At 45.5% G+C, this 20,663-nt stretch overlaps 1 protein-coding gene across 37 annotated transcripts in view; it reads right to left on the reverse strand.

The window, feature by feature from the left end:
• Nucleotides 1-20,663, reverse strand: part of Cacna1c (calcium voltage-gated channel subunit alpha1 C) — a 551,969-nt gene that overhangs the window by 164,001 nt on the left and 367,305 nt on the right. For 21 of the 37 annotated variants that reach the window (XM_040739170.1, XM_040739167.1, XM_040739169.1 and 18 more), the window contains exons 7-9: nt 18,383-18,579; nt 10,100-10,203; nt 2,543-2,715 (exon numbers count right to left, since the gene is read on the reverse strand). In XM_040739170.1, the coding sequence (XP_040595104.1) occupies nt 2,543-2,715; nt 10,100-10,203; nt 18,383-18,579 (474 nt within the window). Of the gene's footprint in view, nt 1-2,542; nt 2,716-9,693; nt 9,798-10,099; nt 10,204-18,382; nt 18,580-20,663 lie in introns of all 37 variants that reach the window. The other 16 variants (XM_013110334.3, XM_040739165.1, XM_021224778.2 and 13 more) reach the window with 1 other exon arrangement.

The raw sequence follows: 20,663 nt of genomic DNA on the forward strand, positions 1-20,663 counted from the left end.
ATATAGAATCTAGCTCATCTCTTCATCCATCCACGAATGAACTAATGGTCTAATCTTTGCCAGGTCTTTCTTGAATCCAATTACTAAATAATATCCATTCCACATTTAATGGGAATCCTATGAACTCACTCCAGCTTTGTTCTGGAGGCTCACATTCCCTTTTTATCATGTATAACTACTGTACTTTCCATTTCTTGCTCCCTTGGATCTTTGTTCCCCTGATCCTGGCCCCCGAGGAACAGTACCTCTATCTTTCCATTTATGTATGATCTAGAATCCCACTCCAGTTTTCCTAGGACAAGGCTGACCAAGGACAAGAACCATACTCCAAATGTTCCTCCAGCCATAAGGAAGCAGTGTGAGGGAGAAGTCTAACCCTATAAATGTCTGGGTTTCAGGAAACCTTAGCAGTGACCAGCTACTCAACAAGCTTGTTAGTGCAATCTGCTTCAACAGCAAGGTATGCTCCATGCCGGGAACTCTCCTTGGAACACATCCCTATAAAGAGCAAGATGGAGAAGCAGCGTGTGTCTTTTGGAAGCTCTTAACAGGAGACAACATAACCACGTGTCTCTGTGAATGGCAACTGGCTGTGAAGCAAGTTGTGAGTATTGCCAATTTCTACATGAAACATCCTAACAAAATATTTATCCTGATTAATCCTGAGCAAGGGCAGAAAGAGAGCCAAGACATCGACCCTCTGTAAGCTCCTTTGTGACTCACAGACCAACTTTGTACTAGTTCACTCAATGCCACAAACTAATCAACTGCCCTGTGGTTCCATCACCAATGTAACAGAGGCTGACATGAATTTTTCCAGAAAAACCCTCAGTGGCATCATTGCTCATTGTAATAATCTATCAAAGGCCCCATCTTCCAGCTTGCAAAACTACTTAGCGGAGCATGACGGCTTCCTTGGGTTATTAAGTTACGTCGTTACCAGTCCCTTGCTGTCTCTGTGTTTTAATTTTGTCTTTGTACCTTGAGCAGGGTTATTGGGAAGGGAGTAGTTGATAGGTTTATTACAGCAGTCTTTGGAGCAAGAGAGCTTTCTTCTTCCTCCACCCATTCTCATGTAGAGTCTCTTCCTGGGGCCCTCTCTGCTTAGAGGCGGATTCTGTCTTGTTACCCTTACCTGCATGGCTCTGTGCTCCAGATGCCCGATGCTTAAGAAAATTTGTCCTTAAATCATGTTGCTTGAAAGGACAGAAATGTGACTATTCAAACATATAAAATGCAAGAGAAATGCTGAGCACAGAAGAAGATGCTGAGTATTAGCTCCACAAAGGTCAGGGTCACAGGAGACATGCACTGTTGGAATAATCTTTTTGTACCCTGTGTAAAGGTGTGTCTCTGTTTTACCTCACCTGCCTAAGGCACCTTATGACTGGTTTAATAGAGAGTTGAATGGCCAATAGCTAGGCAGGAAGAGGATAGGCGGGACTTCCAGGCAAGATAGGAATTCTGGGAAAGAATATGAGGCAGGAGATTCACCAGCCAGAAGCCAAGGAAGTCAGACATATGGTACTGAGGAGAGGTAATGAGCCACATGGCAGAATGTAGATTAATATAAAGTTTTATAATATATTAAATATTTTATAATTAATACATTAATATAAAAGTAGGTTAAATTAAGTTTTAAGAGCTAGTTGGGAACAAGCCTAAGCTAAGGCCAAGCTTAATTAATAAAATGTCTCCATGTCATTATTTGGGAGCTGGTGATCTAAAGAAAGATCCATTATAATATACAGTAGTTAGAGGTAACCTAAAATGTTCTAAGACTTACCGTGCATCACAATCTTTGGTTAACTAGCCTTAGGGTTCCTTAGTGGGTTTGGGCAGGAGCCCAAGGGTTTGCATTTCTACTAAGTTCCAGATGCCCCACTTTGAAAACTACTAGGCTAATCAGATTTAAGTTTGAATTTTCATGATTTGTTATCTTAAACATTTACAGTCACCTGCTGTTCCCATTTTTATCCCTCTATAGGTTTTCCAGCAATCTGCCACTAGAAGACTCAGTGAAAGAGATTTGGCTTTGTATCTATAATCTAAAGGGCTTCTGTGGAATTCCTCTGTGTTTCCTCCAACCTTCCCAGAAGCATTTCCTTGGATCTTTGACTATAACTTACCCATTCAAAGAGAGTATCCACTCTGTTACTCAAGAGAAATCTGAGGGAAACCCAGAAGGCCTCTGCCAGTGCAGAGAGAATTCTTACCAGATACACCTTTCCAAGCAGCTGCCTAGTAGAAACTGTTCCTGAGGAACAGGAACAGGATGCCTGCCCCCCACCCTAAGGGACAGAGCCCACAGGACAGGCATGTTTCACTCACCTTAGCAAAACTCAACTTTTTTTTTCAGATCAAAGCTTCTAAATGGAATATGAGGTTTTCTACATTAATGGCAGTGATTTCCCTTCTGACTAATTCCTGTGAGTAGCAAAAGACTATGGGCTAGAAAGAAAAGTTGGTGTGAAATACCATCTACTGCCTGACTGCTCTTCCAATCTCCCAGACCCCAGTCAAAGGAAAGATCGCTGCTCACTGTTTCGGGGTTTGTCTTCGTCCATGCCCTCATCTTCATTCTCAGGGTCAATGTCTTCTGCTTGGGTGATCCAATCCAGGTAGCCTTTGAGATCTTCTTCTAGCTGCTGCTTCTCTCGAAGCTTCTGGAAATCCCCCCGAGCTTTGGCTTTCTCCCTCTCTTTGGAAAACTCTCTGGTATGAGAGGGAGGGGAGCGGGTGGGTAGGGCAGCATAGAACGGCCATCCGGGAAGAGAGACAGAGAGAAGGGGAGACAAGGCAGGTATTAATTGCTTTGTGGGGAGAACCCATCCAAATCACCCCCTTTCTACAGACAGCTATCTCCACTACCCAGTTCTGTCTTCACTCCCAAAAGAGGTGGGGGGGCACTGAGAGTGTGCTCTTGACACAAACCAGGAAAATCTAAGGGGATGAGGGCTGTCCATTCACTTTCTAGATCACAATAGACTTTGTCTGCAGATAACAGCTGTTCTCCAAAGATCGGGAGATCCCTGCCAAACAATCACTGTAATGCCCCTCTACAACAAGGAGACATATTACCCACTATTAGGTCACACCTATTTTTTTAAATGACAAAGCATCTTCAAATGACACAGATTATTAGGACCCAGTGATGAAGAACCCACTTACTTGTTGTACTGGGTCTCAGAGTCAATAATGCCTTCTTTTCCCAACTCTGGTTTCAGTGATGTCTCCTTGATAGTATGATGACAGCTAAGTTTGGAATATTTACACCATGAAAACTAACTAATGCAATTGACTGCTCAGGGCATTTCCTCACAGAAGGTAGTACCCCATTGTCTAGGGGCCCAGGAGGTTTGATTTTTTTCAATCTCTGTTCTCATGACTACAGTCCACTCTACTGTTCTTAGCAAGCCTGGAGGGAGTTCAACATACATGGATACCCAAAGGATTCCAAACACAAGAAAATGCCCTAGGGCCTGCCATTTGGGTTAAAGCAATGTACCCAGGATAGAAAAAATACATAAAATGAAGATGGTATCAAAGTTAATGCTTCAGTTTAAAGCAATGATCAGCAGATATTGTAGTTTGCCTGGGACTTGCTGGGAGAAGGAACCATAGAGAACATTCTCTTTTTAGTTGTCTCGGATGAAGTCCTTTTCTCTAACTCTGAATTGACTTTAAGCATGGGTAAGGCTTGGAGCAGAGGGAAGGACAGACAAGCTAGTTCCTAAGTGCCACCGCAGGTGCGAACCCTTTCTTTGGGTAGCAGGAGAATTTGCTTCGTTTGGGTTTTTGATCTGTTGAAAATGGGGTCTTTGGTGCTAGAATGGGATAGTGGTGCGCATGTGAATTCTCTGGTGTCTTGACTAATCCCTGGGCCATTGTTCCTGCCTCTCTTCTCAGTAAGTTCCCGATTCAGGACAACCAGTTATGGAACCATCAACAGAGCTTCGTGCAAAGCTCGGGGCTGCAGGGGAAAGGCACTGTGGAGATAATCACATCACCAACAAACCTTGGGGGACAAAAGGCTCAGTGTAGCCTGGTGTCATATACTGGAGGCTCTATCACCACAAACCGCCCACCTAGTGTTTGCCTTTTGTCTGTGGCATTCGGCAGAGCTCAGGCTTTAGCCCTCTAACCACTGTGGTGAAATGGGGTTGAGGCCCGGGAGGAGCCTAGGGAATGCTTTGATTGGGAGAATGGGGGCTCTCAAGCTAACGAGTCTTCTTCAGCTGTCTCCTTCACAAGGCTCTGGTTTTGACTAAATTTTCTTTTAAAATCTGATTGAATCTAATTATAATTGGATTGAACTTGCTATTTCTTGGGCTTCTTGCCAACCAGTGGGTACTTTTATTTCCTTTCCAGAAAATTGTATTCCAGGGAAGAGGCGCTGGATTGACAGATTACAGCAAAGGTAGGATCTGGCTTGGCTTTGCTCATCCTGCTTCTGTTGTTGGGGTGGCCATGGGAAGAGGCCAACTCCTCCTTGGCTTTTCCCTCTTACATGTGGTGAAGCTTCCCCTCCTTAATCTCATACTCTACAGACAATAGATTCAGGGTACATACCCTCCCTATGTAAATAAACTAAAAAAACCTGGCACCTTGAGGATCTTCCCCTGCAATCTTCTTGCTACACCCAAGTGCTCTTTTTTCTTTTTGCCTCTTTGCCCTGGAATGGGTGAGTTTCAAGGGGATAAAGTTGCTAAGAGAATGCTCTAGTTCTGGATGATTTCAGAGAGTTCAAGCTCTGGTTATAAGATGTCCACCATCCCTCTCAGTGTTGGAAGAACAGGCCAGGATTCAGCTGGAGTTAGGAAGTGGTCCCAGTCCTGTTTTACAGCATCTGCCCTTGGAGTGGAAGCTCACTAGCCACACCTCCAGATCCATGGGAAGCCTAAATAAACAGCCACAGGGAGCAAAGGGGAACAGGGTGACTGCGTGTTTCTCTGAGACTTGCCCGGTTCTGCTCCTGTAGAGGAGGTAAGGGCATACTGTGCTAGAAGGAGTGAAGATGTGGCCTGATCAGCAAGGCAGCATGGGACTCTGATAGTACCATGGGCAGAGATGCAACCAGGGCGTGGCTACACGGAACTCCAGGCTGCATGTGGTAGTGATGCACTGAGTGACAGTCCCTGGTCTTCTTTTCTCCCCTGCTGGCCATGTGACAGTGATGCACTGGGTGGCAGCCTCTGGGTCTCTTTCCTCTCCTGGATGCCAGCCATGTGCCTGTTCTGGAGTCTGAGCTGATAAAGACATGAAAACCCAGCCTGACAGGCTGTGTCCAGCCTAGGGGCCAGAGCCAGCAAGACTATCAGTTACTACTGTGGGATTTGTCGAAAGGCAGGAGTGCATATGTCACAAGCAATGGCCAAGATAAAACATGGGAAGGGGGGTGGTCAGTTCTCAGGTAAAGCATGCAGCAGGGGGGTGCGGTTGGGACTAATCACATGGGACACTAGGCCCTTTCAGAATCAATACTGAGTAGATAAACAGTGACTCTGCTATTTCTGGGTTTTCTAAACTTTGTTTGCAACATGCATGCAATGACAAAAAAGTCACATGCTCCCTGCCAAGGTCAGACAAGGTAAGATGCTTTAAGGTACTCTCCCTAATTCAGTTGTCATAATGTAACCAAATACCTTTCTTTAGGGTCAGTGTATTTAGTGCTGTATCTTTTCTGTTGTCGTGTTTTTGTCCTATTTATTAGAGATTTTGCTGTTTAAAAGGCACACTTCTAATGAGAGAAGGCTGCGATGTGTCTTACAGAGAAAATGTGTGTTAGATAAGTTCATTCAGGCACGAGTTCCAGTGCTGATGGCTGTGAGTCTAGTGTTAACAAATGGGTGACAGTTACTAAGTTGTGGTTAGAAACTCACATAGGGTTATATTTTACTGGGTTGCCAACTGTGACCAGATACTCAGTAGCAGGAACCTAACTCTGTACTTTGCATCGGCGGTCCAGTATTCACCGGTACATTGTCCAATGTGAGCTGGCAGAGCATAACCACTGAACAATGGGAATCCATGCTGTGTGGCCACCTCTCGTGCTCCCGCCACAGTGTGTGCTGGCCTCCTTCTCACTCTTGATGTCCTGACTTAGCAGAGGCATCATAGTCCAGGTATTCTCTCAGGCTGTAACTCTCCCACCCAGCGGGGACTCTGCTTTTTCAGGCAACAGACAGGCCTGCCTCCTGATGTGGAAAAGGATGGGGCAGTTACCCAGGTGAGAGATCCTAGGTACAGACTCATCCAAAGGACCGGATTTCAGAGTGCAGGCTTCTACTCCCTTACCCACAGCTTCAATGCAATTTCAAAAGTCTCACTGTCACTGTTGTTTTGATTCTTGTATGTTGGAGACTGGGATTTTGGGAGGAGAAAGCCTTGCATAGGGTAGATATGAGGATCACTACATAACACAGATTTCTGAAAAGAGTCCAGGAGCTAGCTATATGTTCTTCACTCTATGTGGCCTCATCAGAAAGAAGGCTTTCTGGATATGTGAGGATTGCACATAAAGGACACAAAGTCCTCAGGTAACCAAAATCTTGGAATTTCTACCTTTGCCATAGAAACCGTATGGGATGCCATCCAACTCTGAGCAGAACACATAAGACATACCTTAGCTTTCCTTGCTGGCTAAAGGACACAGTTTATGAGGGTGAGTTACTTCATTGGGCTGTAAAAGGGTATTATTAATATAGGGTTCACACCCCAACCCTTTAGTCAAAGTTACCTCTGCTCTCACATCAAGCTCTTCAGAGTTTCCAGTCTGAACATCTGGTCCCACTGGGCCAGCCAGGTAGCTTGGACTTTTGTGTCCTCTGGCTGTGTCCAGAAGCTTGCTTCTGGCACGTCTCTCCTTCACCCTTCCACCTTTAGAGAGTCTGGTCTTTCCACCCCACTTCCTCTGCAACGGGTTAGTGCAGGAGCAGCATGAAAGTTACAGGAAGGAGTTGTGGACTGACAATGTTCCGGACCAGTCCTCCACCCTCTAGTTTTCCCATTAGAATGAATGTAGCTTCCTCATCTAAACCTGTGCCTTTTCTTCTGTGAAATAAAAAAATACAGGTAGCATCCAGTTCATGGAACTGTCCCGAATACTAAATAAACTAATATATGAGACATGCAGAGAACAGGCCTTGGCACAGTATGCGGAGACTGTTCATGCTGTCCTTGGGATAGTGCATTTCATGGGCTCTAAGACTTTCTGAATATTCTGGAAGGTTGGTTTAATTAAAGTCTAACTGATGAACGAGTGGGTGTTTTTCCCCATACTTGTGGTTAACTATTACACTGTTGTCCGGATTAATCAAGATGCCAACTCCAAACCATCACAAGTGTGGTCAACCAGCAGGAACCTGTTTCCAGGTTTGTCACTGCACAGGTTAGAGAAACTGGCCCTTGACAAGAAGCCAGAAGGGCTAGACAACTGCTTACAGACACCTGGCTGGCTGGGCAAAGGTCCATTAATCTTCCTGGAGCTGCCAGAAGCAGGCTGCAACTTTGAAAATGGTCAGGTACTAGAAAGCTCCAGAACAGACAAGTTGAACTCTGGAGTATAGATGCAAGGGTTAAAGAGCCTCTATATCCCTGTCCAGTGTCAACTGAATGCCCTGAAAACCACTAAGCATCAGAATTGTGGATTCTGCATATCCATCCTCAAGGGGTGATTTCAAAATGACCTTCCCTTCAGCATCAGCTCCTTTAAACTCTCTGATCGGACACCAGCAGGTGGGTCATTCCTCTGGGGGATAAGGATGACAATGGCTGTGAGCTTAAGAAGGGGCCTTTGGAGTCCAGTCCTCATTCTCCATATTGGATTCCTAGAGGGACTTACATGCTAAGATTTGGTTCCTAACATCTGAGGTAAGAAAACGGAATTTAGGTTGTTTTTATTAGTTTGTTTTGGCTTAGAGCTCTGTCTGGACTATGCTAGAATTAAGCTTATTCAATGCAGATCTAGCAGGCAGTCACAAGAAAACAGGAGCAAAACTAAGACTCCAGGCCCAGATCTGCTGATTGCCAGAAAAGTGGCATCTCTTGGCTCACGTACTCATCTCAAAAGAGAAGTCAAAGCAATCACTGCCATTTCAGCACTGCCACTGACCACACACTAGTCCTTGTTCATTCTACAATGACAACCACCTATGAGTTGATGTGATCTTCATTTTTTGACATGGAAAACGAAGGCTTAAAAGGATTAAGTTGTCAGATATTATGCAGCCAGTAAATACAGGGTTATGGTAGCCAAATTTCTGTCTTCAAAGGGGATAATGTGTTTGATTTTTTTTCCAATGATGTCTGTGAGATTCATGTATAAACAACGGGCCATTTTCTTGTGTTGGATAAAAATGAACCCCCTGCTCCCTCCAGGCAGCTAGCTAAGAGCTTATATATTGCTCCATCTCCCTTTCATTTCGCTCTGCTATGGGTCTCACCTTGGCAAAAGGAGAGATGCCATCCAGGGCCATGGGAGGGGTAAGGAAGGAGTAGGTTATTTCTTCACTCCATTCTGAACCCTGTGCCCTAGGCATGGTGGGAGGCAGACCTGGTCTGCGATGACAGGAAGTCCCTAGGTGCCTGAGGAGACTATGAAAGCAGCTGGCCTATCAAAGCAGAGCAGAAACAGATCCCCCGCCTGCCTCCCGCTGTAACAAAGTCAGTAGGTAGGTCCCCTTTTGGAGGGCCAGAGGGTCACCAGGAGCATTTAGGTGTCAGGTCTTGGCATGGCTGGCATCAGCTGGTAAAAAAATAGATGATCGAGGAAATACCCCAGGTCTCCATGATAAGAAGGTGGCCATCCTTGGGGTCACTTGGTGCCCTAGCCATGAGCCATTCTTCCACTTCTAATTGCATTTGAGCAAGGACTGAAAACAGGTAGGTTTATGTCTGTGGTCATCTAGCTAGATTTAAAGGAAAATAAATTATGCCTCATCCATAACCCCATAATAACTTGTGGCTTTAAACAGTTATGTGTCCTCTGCATTCAGGAAAGTAAACATCAGCGATGGGCTATGTGGTCTTGAAATGAGAAGTAGTATTTGTTTGCACACACACACACACACACACACACACACACACACACACACACACAGAGTCACAGAGTTTTGACTTTTTTTGCTTTTGACAATGCTAGGTCAAAATCCAAACTTCCTTCTCTGGCTTGTTCACTCAATAAAAGAAGATGAAAACTGGCTCATGAGATCAGGCCAGTATTTAGTTTCAAGGGCACTGTGAGTGTGGGTTGTGTGTGTGTGTATGTGTGTGTGTGTGTTTGTGTGTGAGCCTTATTAAAGATTTCTGCTGTGAGTTCTTCCCACTCAAAGGTCTTACTGTGCTGCTCTTCAGGTTGAGTGAGTAGGCCACAAAGGGAAGCAGCCTGACTACCTGAGCAGTTCCTGGTGCTGGGAAGGCTTGGTGTGTGTGTGTGTGTGTGTGTGTGTGTGTGTGTTGGGATAGGGGTAGGACTGGGTGTCTCTTCTCTAGGGTCCACCACCTGTACCAATGAGTTAACTCCTATGCATCTGACCCTCTTCACAGTCAGGCCAAAGACCTTCACTTCAAGGCTCCTGAGTGACCCTTTATCCCAGGTTCATCAGAGCCAGAAACAGAATAGTGCCAGGGATAGCAGAAAGAATAAATAAAAATGAATGGAAAAATCAAGACCATTTCCTTGGTCCTGCTTACCCGCTAAGAACACCGAGAACCAAGTTAAGTACAAAAAATGACCCTATGATGATTAGTGTAACAAAATAGATCCAGGGCCAGTCCCTTCCTACGGCATCATTGACCTGGAAGAATGGAATGATAGTTAGTCAGGCACACACAGCAACCGAGCACGGCCAAGCGCCAGCCACCGGCTCCCCAGCGCTGATCTGAGCAGCGTGGGACCCAGGATCCTCAATGTGCAACTCAGAGGCCAAACCGCCTGTGCAGCCAATGGTCAGAATCTGTGCTTGCATGGAGAATTGTTTTGTCCCGTTTTCCTGGGCCTGTTAGGGTCCTGTCTCTGAGGATTCTGCATTGAACGCAGTGGAACCTGGGACCTTGCTCGGCTGCATTGTTAAAGAGGACACAGAAATGGTCAGCTTACCCGCTCAAAACACCGAGAACCAGATTTAGAACGAAAAAGGATCCAAAGATGACCAGACTGACAAAATACACCCAGGGCAACTCATAGCCCATAGCGTCTTGCATCTGGAAAGACGAAGGAGAGTTAGGACAGAGCCAGCAAAGTAGAGGACAAGACAGCCAGGCAGGGAGTGAGGACAGATCCACAGGAATAAAGGGGCTGATCTTGGGTTTTGGTAAGTGGGTCAGAATCTGCCAGTATATGTGGCTCCGTCCCTATTCAAAGTCTTTCCTTACAACCTTGGCCTGAACTTTAAGGGCCTATGCAGGGTGGGGGAAATCTTGTCTGACTTCCTGCTGTTTTATTTTTTGGAAAAGAAATGGTTCCCCAGTGCTTTTTCTATTTGGTTGTCTAGGAAGGTGGGTCACCTCACAAAACATTTTTTTCCATCCTAGAATGGGCTTAGCTCATTTGGGTTTCTGTGGCCATTAAATCTTCCTTTAGCTGTACTCTGAGGAGGGCCAGCTTTACTGACAGGGTTGGAGACTGAAGCTTCCATGACATGAAACAGTGATCATACCTCCTGGACTCAGGTAATAGAGGGCTCAGCCTCAGTTCTTCACCAGCAAATGGGCCAGGAAAGACAGTGCTCTCCCTGGCTCATGTGTCAGAGAAGGGGCTTTGTCCCTGACCCTACAGCCTAGATGTAACTGATGGACTAATGGAGACAATCTTTGGCAAGTCACCAATGCCTGCAGGAGTTGGAGGCAATGGGAGCCAGAATCGGCTCCTTTGGGGAGTTTGCTGTGAGAATCTCCTCAGAACTCCCTGTCCACTGACTTGCACCTTTTCCCTACAGCTCCTAGACATGGTTGTCAGGTATCCCCTACGTCCGGTGGAGGGGTGTGTGTCAAAACATTCATACGACAGTGTTTCTATCAAAGAGGAAATATGTTCTGATTAGGCTTCTCAAATCCATTTCTTCTGATGTTCTCTAAGCATTAAACACTTTATTTCTGGTTTACTAAAAATGAACCCCAAGGTTTTCCTTTGTGAACCTGGCTTATAAAACTCTAGGTTCTAAGGCACCAATTTCCTGAGCGACTTCCGTGTGCAGTTCAAAGTGTGGCCTTGAGTACCAGAACTATTAGGGACTCATTTAGAAATGCTCACACTCCATCTCATCCTGGAGTTCTGGGGTAGTAATCCACTCTTACAAGCACGACAGGTTAACTGGATGTGGGATACACGACAGAGCTTGTGGACCCCTGACCGACAGCACTGTCTTCATGCTACCAATTACATATGGAAGGACATAATTGTGCATCTCCACTACGTTGGGCCCTGAGATGGGACAGTTTTGGACAATTAACAAAAGTAGATTCTTGGGTCTTGCCTCATAGCCTAAGAGTTCAGTATAGTTAGCACATCTGCATTATGATTGCATCCCAAGTGATCTTCCTGAGGAATATGAAAATTTGATAACTGCTGTCTCAATTTGATTTCTACCTTTGTGCCCCAATTGAGTTATAGGTGTGTTGTTCTCTGTGTGATAGGACCAAAGATGGAGAGGCACCCAGAGACCTGCCTGCTCAGAATGGCTTGCTGTTCTGCAGTTAGAGATACTGTGTAAAAAATCTGTCTGTGACTCAGCTGAGTCAGTGAAGAGTTCCCCATACATGTTCACATCACAGTGAAATTCAATTTAACAATTTATTGAGCATCTCCATTCCCACCTGCAATGCTCTATTTTTCCATAGCATTTATCACTTTGTGACTGTGTGGGCTCCTTATGAGTCACACTGGGCATGCATCGTCTTATAAGCTATAGTGTAGGTTTCATGAGAACAGGTGGTTTTGGCTTCTTTAGGTCACTGGTGAATGCCAAGAGCCAGGAGTAGTGCTTTGCTTTTGATGGGTACTCAGGGAATGTCTGAGTGGCATTCATGAACATAAGACCTGCTAGGCTTTGGACCATAAATAAGAAGTCCTCGATAGCCGGGGACATAAACATAAAAAGCAACGATAAAGACAGGAAGGAGACGCAACTGTAGGAGGAAGTAAGAAGCTGAGAGTAGGAAGCAGAGAAGACTGCTGGATGAGGCTGCAGAGACAAGGGTCAGATGAGACAGGACTGTGTGCACTTTACATAGCGGCACCACTGACAGCAGGGCTGGGGGCTGTGGTGCAGGAAGGAAGTGGGGGGGTCAAATGACCCTGTGGTACCAGCACATAATGCCACCCCACCTGGGGCCTTGACTACTGTTAGAACCATGTATACAGACAGCTCTAAAGCCTTCCTGGCCATGGAATAGTGGTGAGGGAAAGAGTGAAATATCCACTGGGTCTTTATATGGATGCTGTTCCCTGGTCCCTTCCTTGACCAGTAGGAATCTGCTGGGCTAAGAGTGAAAAGGACCCCCACTCCCTCTCTTCAGCTGAACTCCAGGAGCTCAACCCAGTGCTTGGCTGTGGGCCACCGCATCTGCTTCCATCAGTTACTGGATGTAGGTTCTATGATGACAGCTAGGGTAGTCACTATTCATGTGGATAAGACAGGTCAAGAGCATGATGGGGAAAACCACAGGGACCCAAGCTGGCCAGAGCTCATGGTATGGACTGACAGCTGGGGAACTTGCATGGGACCAAACTAGAGCCTCTGAATGCGGGTGACCGTTATGTGGCTTGATCTACTGGGGGGGTCTTGGCAGTGGCACCAGGACCTATCCCAGATACATGAACTGGTTTTTTGGAGCCCATTCCCTACAGTGGGATACCTTGCTCAGCTTTGATATAGAGGGGAAGGGCTTGGTCCTGCCACAACTTGGTATGCCAGACTTTATTGACTCACCAAGGAAGGCCTTATCCCCTCTGAGGAGTGGATGGGGGGAGCGCAGGGGGGTGGTGGGAGGCAGAAGATGGGGAGGGAAGGAGAACCCGGGTTGGTATGTAAAATGAAAAATAAAATTTAAATTAAAAAAAGGAGTGCAAAGGAAACCAGACTAGAGGAACTAGAAGTTCAGTATGCCTTTATGCTAAGAAGAGGAGAGCAAAAGCAGTCAACACAAGCAGGGAAGATGAAATAGTACTAGGGAGAGAAAGGCAAGGGAGCCATGTTCCCAGCCACGAGGCTTTGCCATGCCAGGGCCTGCACATGCCACTGTAACACGGCGCCTGTGCAGGAGCCTGCTGCCTACTCACAAAGCATTCATATGTATTCATCAAGTGCTTGCTGTGGGGTGTGCAGGATGCAGGTGCTGCATTGGACCTGAGGTTGTAGGGTGAGTGGGGAGAGCAGGAAAAGCTGGTGAGAACAGGCAGGCAAACAAACACAGCACTCTAGGCAACATTCCGCAGTGTGCTGCCCTCCGGAGCCCATACCCAGCTTCTGTGTTATCAACCTGCTCCAAGGAAGCTGGAGGAAGCCACCGGCCCTACCTCTGGATCCCCCCCCCCACTCCAACCAGCCCTCCAGGCTACACAAGCCTTTTTTTTGCCTTAGAGGTTCCCGTGGTTTCTTGGTTAGTCTGGGGTTCCCTTTCCTCTGGGCCACACAAGACAAGGTAGCTTAGCCTCATTAAGGATGCAGTGGGAAGCACCCGAGGCTGTCACACACTTTTGGGTGGGGAGTATACAATGGTGGCTGTCTCTTAAGAGGGTAGATGCTGGCTGGAGTGACATGGTCATTATTTCCAATCTGGGAACAGATCTACTCAGAAGAAAAAAAAATAAAGCCACATCGAAAACAGAATCAGTTCCCTGTCACCCATATCTGGCAAATCAAACAGGGCTGATCTTGGGTCTCTAACAGCAGGAGCTTTGCTGTTTTCCTAAAGAAAGTGAGAGACATCCTGACTTCTCCTGCCCAAAGTCAAGCTGTTTTCAGGAACCCCAGACCTGAGACTATGGATGGCTCTTCATTGGGTGAAACAAACACAGAGCTTTCTTATTCTACCCAGACCAAACAAAGGGAACACTAAAAGAAAAATATCGAAAACCTTGCTGAAACCAGCATCTAACTGGGTGAAAGGACCCCTGCCTTGAACCTTCAAACCCACCATTAACTCTTCCGTAGGGGAAAAAAGCAGGAAAGGCAATGCTTCCACCATCTCAGGGCCTCTCTGATCCAAGCTGATTTTCATATTCCGTGTACCTTCTTCTCAGCACAAGTACTGTGGGCCTAGAGACTAGATGGTTTCCACAAGTACCGAGAGGCCATTTTCCATCAACGAGCAGGTGCAAGTCATAAAAGCCACAGTGCTTTGCACTCAGTGTCTCTGATGTCAGTGAATGTCCTCAGAGCAATAGCTCAATGCATGGTTGCTATTTATGATCTATGTTGCCTGGGATGTACTGTCCATCACTTGGGTCACAGAGTAAGAAGCAAGTGTAATGCCACCCAGCCCTGTGCACCTACTCATTGTTTGTTGGAAACTCCCCTGGCAGCCGAAACAATAAGAGCCTCATTCAGCTAGGAAAAAAAAAACCCAGCCCATCTTTTTTTTTTTTCAAGACAGGGTTTCTCTGTATTGTTTTGGAGGCTGTCCTGGAACTCACTCTGTAGACCAGGCTGGCCTCAAACTCACAGAGATCCGCCTGCCTCTGCCTCCCGAGTGCTGGGATTAAAGGCATGCAACACCAACACCCGGCAAAACCAACCAATCTTAACACCAGGCAAAACAGCAAAACCAAACTGTGTGCATTCAAACATCCTCTGAAAGCAACAGACTGGTGTCCTGACCTGGTGAGGAGCGTATGAGCAGAGAGAGTGATATCCTAGTCCCATGTTGGGAATAGTTGGCTTACATAGAAGGTCTGCTAGCAGGTGCATGGTCCTCGATAATGTCTGAAACTGTACCCTACAGCCACCAGACACAGTGAGCAAGGACACTCTGGGTACCATAGCTGTTTCTTTGCTAAGACATTAAAACACACTTTACTCCAATATCCAAAGCTACTAATGAGTGCTTTCCAAAGGTATGGGCATCTGCTGTCTGCTTCCTCAGAACCAAAATTTCCATGTCCCCAAGAGTGGTCTACCTCCTGCATGACCCTACTGCTCTATTGGGGAGTTATTCTCCTTTGTGAATACTGCATGCCTTATATTCTCAACTCCTGGTAGGCTGGTCTTATTCTTCTCTGTTCCCAACCCCATGCCATCCCTGCTTCTGGAAATATAAGAAATGCTCAATAAACACATGTTAAATTGAATTATTGAACTGCAAGAATTCATCTAACACTGGTAAATGAGTGAAGTGAAACTGAATGGATGAATGGATAGGTGGAATGCAAGGAGACAAAGGCTTTGAGAGATGCTAATTCTCTCATTACTGTGTTCATAACTCACCAGCATACTGTTTGGGTAGCAGATTCTCTGTGTTAGGTAGCTATTTGGTTTAAATTAAAAACAAAATTCCATATCTGAGGAAACATAAGAAAACCAATGTTTGACTCTAGATTCTTGTTTCTCTTGGTGCTTTTTCTTTCTTTCTTTTTTTTTTTTTTTGACACTTAGGCATTCTAGGAGCACATGGGAAGGCTGCAGCTTAAAGAGTCATTTCCTAAGGAAACTACATGGAAGCCTGAGTTTTGGTTTAGTTTCTATTCCCTAGAAACATCTATTCATCTGTTTGGGTACTTAAAGGGAACCCAGCTCTGGGGGTTCCATTCATTGCTACACAGGGGAGTCTTCACTGCTCCTCTCTGGGCCCTCTAGACTTGTACTTTACACTTGAAAGGAAATGTGTTCTTCTGAGTGGAAGACCCACATCCCCATGTTCCTTGGGAACCATCTCCAGACTGGCTCAAATCCAGCAGTATTCTAGGAGCCCTGTGGAGATTGGGCTGCTCCTATTTCTAGGGCTTCAAACTCAAACTTGCATCATAACGGCTTGGAGAACTTTCTCTTCAGACACTAAGTTCCTAACAGGGACTAGTGGAGGCAGCTCTGAGGATTTTTATATTTAGAAAGCACTGTGTTTGATGCTAAGACACGTTGAGATTTGAGTCTCTGGGTTAGTGACACAAACCTAGAGTTGAGGAGGAGGACTGCCTAATGGGAAGAAAGAAGGAGAGAGAAAGAGAATAGAAAATGGAATGGCTAGAGAAAGGTCAAAGTAATTAGAGGGATTATCTGACAGCAGGAGCATTGAGCTAGGAGATGCCGCTATCATGAATGGCCAACAGGGCACACAGTCTCAATGTGTTTGTGTGTGCTCACATGCACACACAACTCACATATGCACACGTGTGCACACCCATGATCTGATTGTTTTGGAAAGATGCTGGGAAGTGAGACACATCCCAGACCCTGGAACTTCCTCACCTCTGACAGTTTTTTTGTCCTCAGCCTGAGCTCCATCCCACCCCCGGGAGAGAAGGTACAACACAGCTGCTGGAAATTGGTAGTTACTGTTGTGTGCTCCTTCACAGTCCCCGCTCTGCCTGTCACTGGGACAGCATCTTAGGGTCACATCTGGTTGGTATGGTATCAAAGACTTGCAGCAGGGCGAGGGAGGGAGTGATAAAGAAAGATCAGAAGAGTACACCAGGCCATCAGCAAAGTGAATTGCACTTATTCTCCCCTGCCTGCACCTGCCCTCAATTTGATGCTACAGGCGGCTTTCCAACAGCGACTGAAAGCACGGGCTGAGACTCCCATGATGAGATGCCCAGCACCATACAGTCATCTGGTCTACAGCCCAGAGGTGGAGATTTGCAAAGGGACCTTTCTGTCCATGGCTCATCAGGACAAGAAAAGGTCCTGTGCAAAGTAGGAGGGACAGTTAGGGCCATTTAGGAAGTTGACTTGTGCTAGTAAGTAAAAGAATTTACCTAACTATGGAAAACCCAGCTTCCATCTCACTGTCTTTCAAGTTATACAAAACCAGGTTCTTATTGAGACCAAGGCTGAAAATGTTTCCCAATGTTTCATTTTAGTTTGAGGTAGACTTGGCTGACAACAAGTGTTGTCTCCTGACAGCACGTCAACAGGCTTCTGTGTTTCTCAGCTCAGAATCTCATCTATCCTATAGACCCAACTTCTTTGGCTGAACTGGTTACTCATTACCAAACCCTCGTGTCTAGAGCACCCTGGCTCACAAGGACACGCAGCAAACATTTGCTGGGAACAAGGTACAGGCAACCTGCAAGTCCCTTAGAGAGAGGGACACACTTCACAGCAACACTGGGCTCTGGCATGCTAACAGTGATGTCAAGGCTGGGGAAAAAGGGTTTTGTATTTACAGGAGATGGTGCACGTGAAAACAGAGGGAAGCTACATCTCCGTGCAGCTACAAAACTGCCTTGGATTCTGGGAGAAGTCAGCACTTCTCTTGGCCTTGCTTCTCTTTCTGGCAACAGAACATGAGATGCTCCCTTGCTTTCCTCTCACTCTTCTTGCTCTAGTTTGCAGACAGGAGCATACAGCCTCTTAGATGTTTTCACCAGGGCTACATGGATTTGACTATCTGAGAAACCGGGGAAGATGGTATTTCCAAGATTGGCAGCATGCTTTCTTCACCCAAATTCTGAAAAGCAATGCTGGATTCTGGCAAGTCATTTCTCATGCTGAAGTGGAAAACACCATAAAGATGGTATTTCCTATGTTTTTTTCTTTTTACAAATAACGGACTACATTCTTCCAGAATGAAGACAGCCCAAATATGGTATGCGTATTTACTGGCACTCAAAGATGGGTGAAGCAGGGTGGCTAGCTAGATCTTATGAGGGGCCTCTTTATAAAGTTAAAGGAAATATACTTAGGATAGTTGGCCCTCAGAACATGTATTTCTAAACATGCATTGCACATCAAGCAGTCTTTGGCTGACAGTAAGAGGGACTTTGATGGAGTAGTCTAATATGTTAAAACTAACATGAGAATCAAAATATAACAGCATGCCATAAGGCTACAACATTTAAATAACCGGTTTTCTTTATGGTGTTTGCTTTTAGATCAGAACTGACTTTTCTCTGAGAATTCTGCCCGTAGCTCCCTTTTAGGTAAGAGACAATAAAAAGTTAAAAGCAGAAGGAATTATAGAGCAGGAGGAGGAGCTGGATTGACCCATACAAGCGGTCTAGACCACAGTTGTCAAGCTAAAGATGGCCCTTGCTAAGGCTGGTAGTAGGGACATGTTATTCTTTGCTTCTTAGGAAAGTACTGGAACAAATCAAAGACATTCATCAACAACCCCCTCAGTTTGTGGGTGCATGTGTGACCCAATATAATTGGTAGGAAGATGAGATGTCAAGAGAGGCTGAGGCCCTCCACATGCCCACCCTCTAAGTGCCCTGTCTGCATACCCAATACAGCACGTCTGTCCAGCCCTCCATGGTGATGCACTGGAACACGGTCAGCATGGCGAAGGCGAAGTTGTCGAAGTTGGTGATGCCATGCTTGGGCCCATCCCACCCGGGCTTGCACACGGTGCCATTCTGACACTGCCGCCCATGGCCTGTCTCCAAAGCACACGGGGAAGGGTCCTCTTCTGCTGGAACATCTCCACCACCAAGGAAATATGAGACGGCAGGAGAATGGGAGGGACAATGACGGGCAGAGAATGAAGAAAGAAGTTAGAGAGAAAAATAACAGGATGGGGCTAATGAGTAACCAAAGCAGCAATCACACATTTTGTTTAGTGCCCTCACGTGGGAATTAAAAACACCTGAGCCCAGACATTTATTTCAGGGGCATAGTGACATAGGTCAGTGTTTTCAAGCAAGTGTTGGGAACTGTATTTTAACCACAACTGATTTCACAGACATCAAGGTATTGTCTGTTTTGTCATAGTATGGCATCATGTCCAAGGGGCCAATCAGAAAGTAATAACGATGAGTCCATTTCAAGTGTAAGTTGTTCTGGAAAACAGAAGACAAAGCAAGGAATTCAGAATTTGCAAAACCGAGGGTTTTATCTTGCAGCTATAGCAATAACAAACAGAAGACCCGAGTTTGAACAAACAATTGCTCTGACAATGGCTAAAATGCAACTCCAGAGACAGAATTTGCCTGTGGTTCTTCATTTAGAGATAATAAGATACCCAGAATCTTCTCTTCTTTTATAAGGATCCAAACCATCACAGCGTGATTATTTTGCCCATGGGACACAGACTCTTTATGGACGATGACTGGCTGGATGGCTGTTGATGTCTGTGGCTTCTAATTGAAACTGTTTACTCTCAAGAAAGAGAGGCAGAGAAATGTTAACCCTTAACTGTGAAAGAATTCTTAGGAGAATGGGGTGGGTGCTGTGGTCCAAAGGGTCTGCCAGTATCTTCCTGGGGACAGCAGTAGCTTCTATCATTTCCTTTTCTATGCCATCCCCAACTACTCCCATGTCCTTGTTTGTGGTTCATTTTTGCTTCTGTCCCCAACTCCTAACAAGCTGATTTGTTTTCTGTCTTTTAGCTTGCCTTTCCTTTATTAAAACACCCTAAGAGGCTCCAGGTGATGGGCATCTGGCACACTCCCAGGATTGGGCTATTCAGAATAAAGCTGCTTCCTAGCTGATTCGCTCCTGGTGCAATAGTCAGTGACCAAAGGCACGGGTCTATTATTACTGATCTCTGAGCTGTCTGAGGGTAGCAAGCATCCATGCCATTCCCGTATCCACGGTCTGGCTTCTGGAGGCTACATATTGAGGAAGTTGAACTGAACTACCCCTAGTGACAACATTTCATGACTTGTCAAATCTTTAGAGATGAGCATTTAAGGCTGTTGAAAGTAGAGAAATGCAAGTTATTTTCAAACCTAAATAATACGTTAAAAATAGCAAAGCAAAGCACCTAAAAAATGAGAGTTGAAAAATGGGAAAACACAGAAGCAAACAGATCATTAGTTCCATTTTCATTCTGGAACCAGCTTCCTAGAGGCAGAGGGGACGAAAGAGATAGCAGAAAGATAAAGCAAAACTTGCATTTTGCTTGTTTATTTATTGTATAAAGATGCCAGTAATCTATTTATAATGTGGCTCCTAGGCTGATGTCTGTCCTGGATCTTCAGTTCCTAAAACAGTAGAAACAGGGGAAGGTGCAGAGGTGCTGCCAAAGCCAGTTCTGAGAGTTCACAGGGAAGAAAACATGCTTGGTGAATTTACAAATAAATGTTAGAAGAAAATGACACCAAGGACCAGCGATCTCAAGGATAGAGAGAGGAAAGGAATGGGTCTTGGGAAGATCTCATCTACAGGCTCAAGGGCTGCCAGGCTATTTAAAATCTTCCCTGAACAATAAAAATCATAGAACAATTAAGAAGCAGCAATGATCCAGTAAAAATAGGTATCTATAAAAAGGAACACTTGAAAAACGTGAACATGCAGATCAGCAGGTCCTAGTGACATACATGCCAGGTGAGGAGTCAGGGTAACCATAGGATGTACTGCTTTTCTTCTGCAGAGCCCTGAGGTCCCAGTAGGAAGATATGAGAAATGAAGTCATGTGGGCTATACATTTAAGAACTGAATCGAAGAGAGTAGTCAGTGTGCAAAGATCAAATGAAGTCTTTGGTAAAATAAAGGAGGCTTTAGAAATGGAATCAACTTCAGCAAGGACAGAATCCTGGGGGAGCTTTCGGTCGTGTTCCAAAG

Source organism: Mesocricetus auratus, unplaced genomic scaffold, assembly GCF_017639785.1.
Source record: "Mesocricetus auratus isolate SY011 unplaced genomic scaffold, BCM_Maur_2.0 Super-Scaffold_100676, whole genome shotgun sequence".
NCBI lineage: Eukaryota > Metazoa > Chordata > Mammalia > Rodentia > Cricetidae > Mesocricetus > Mesocricetus auratus.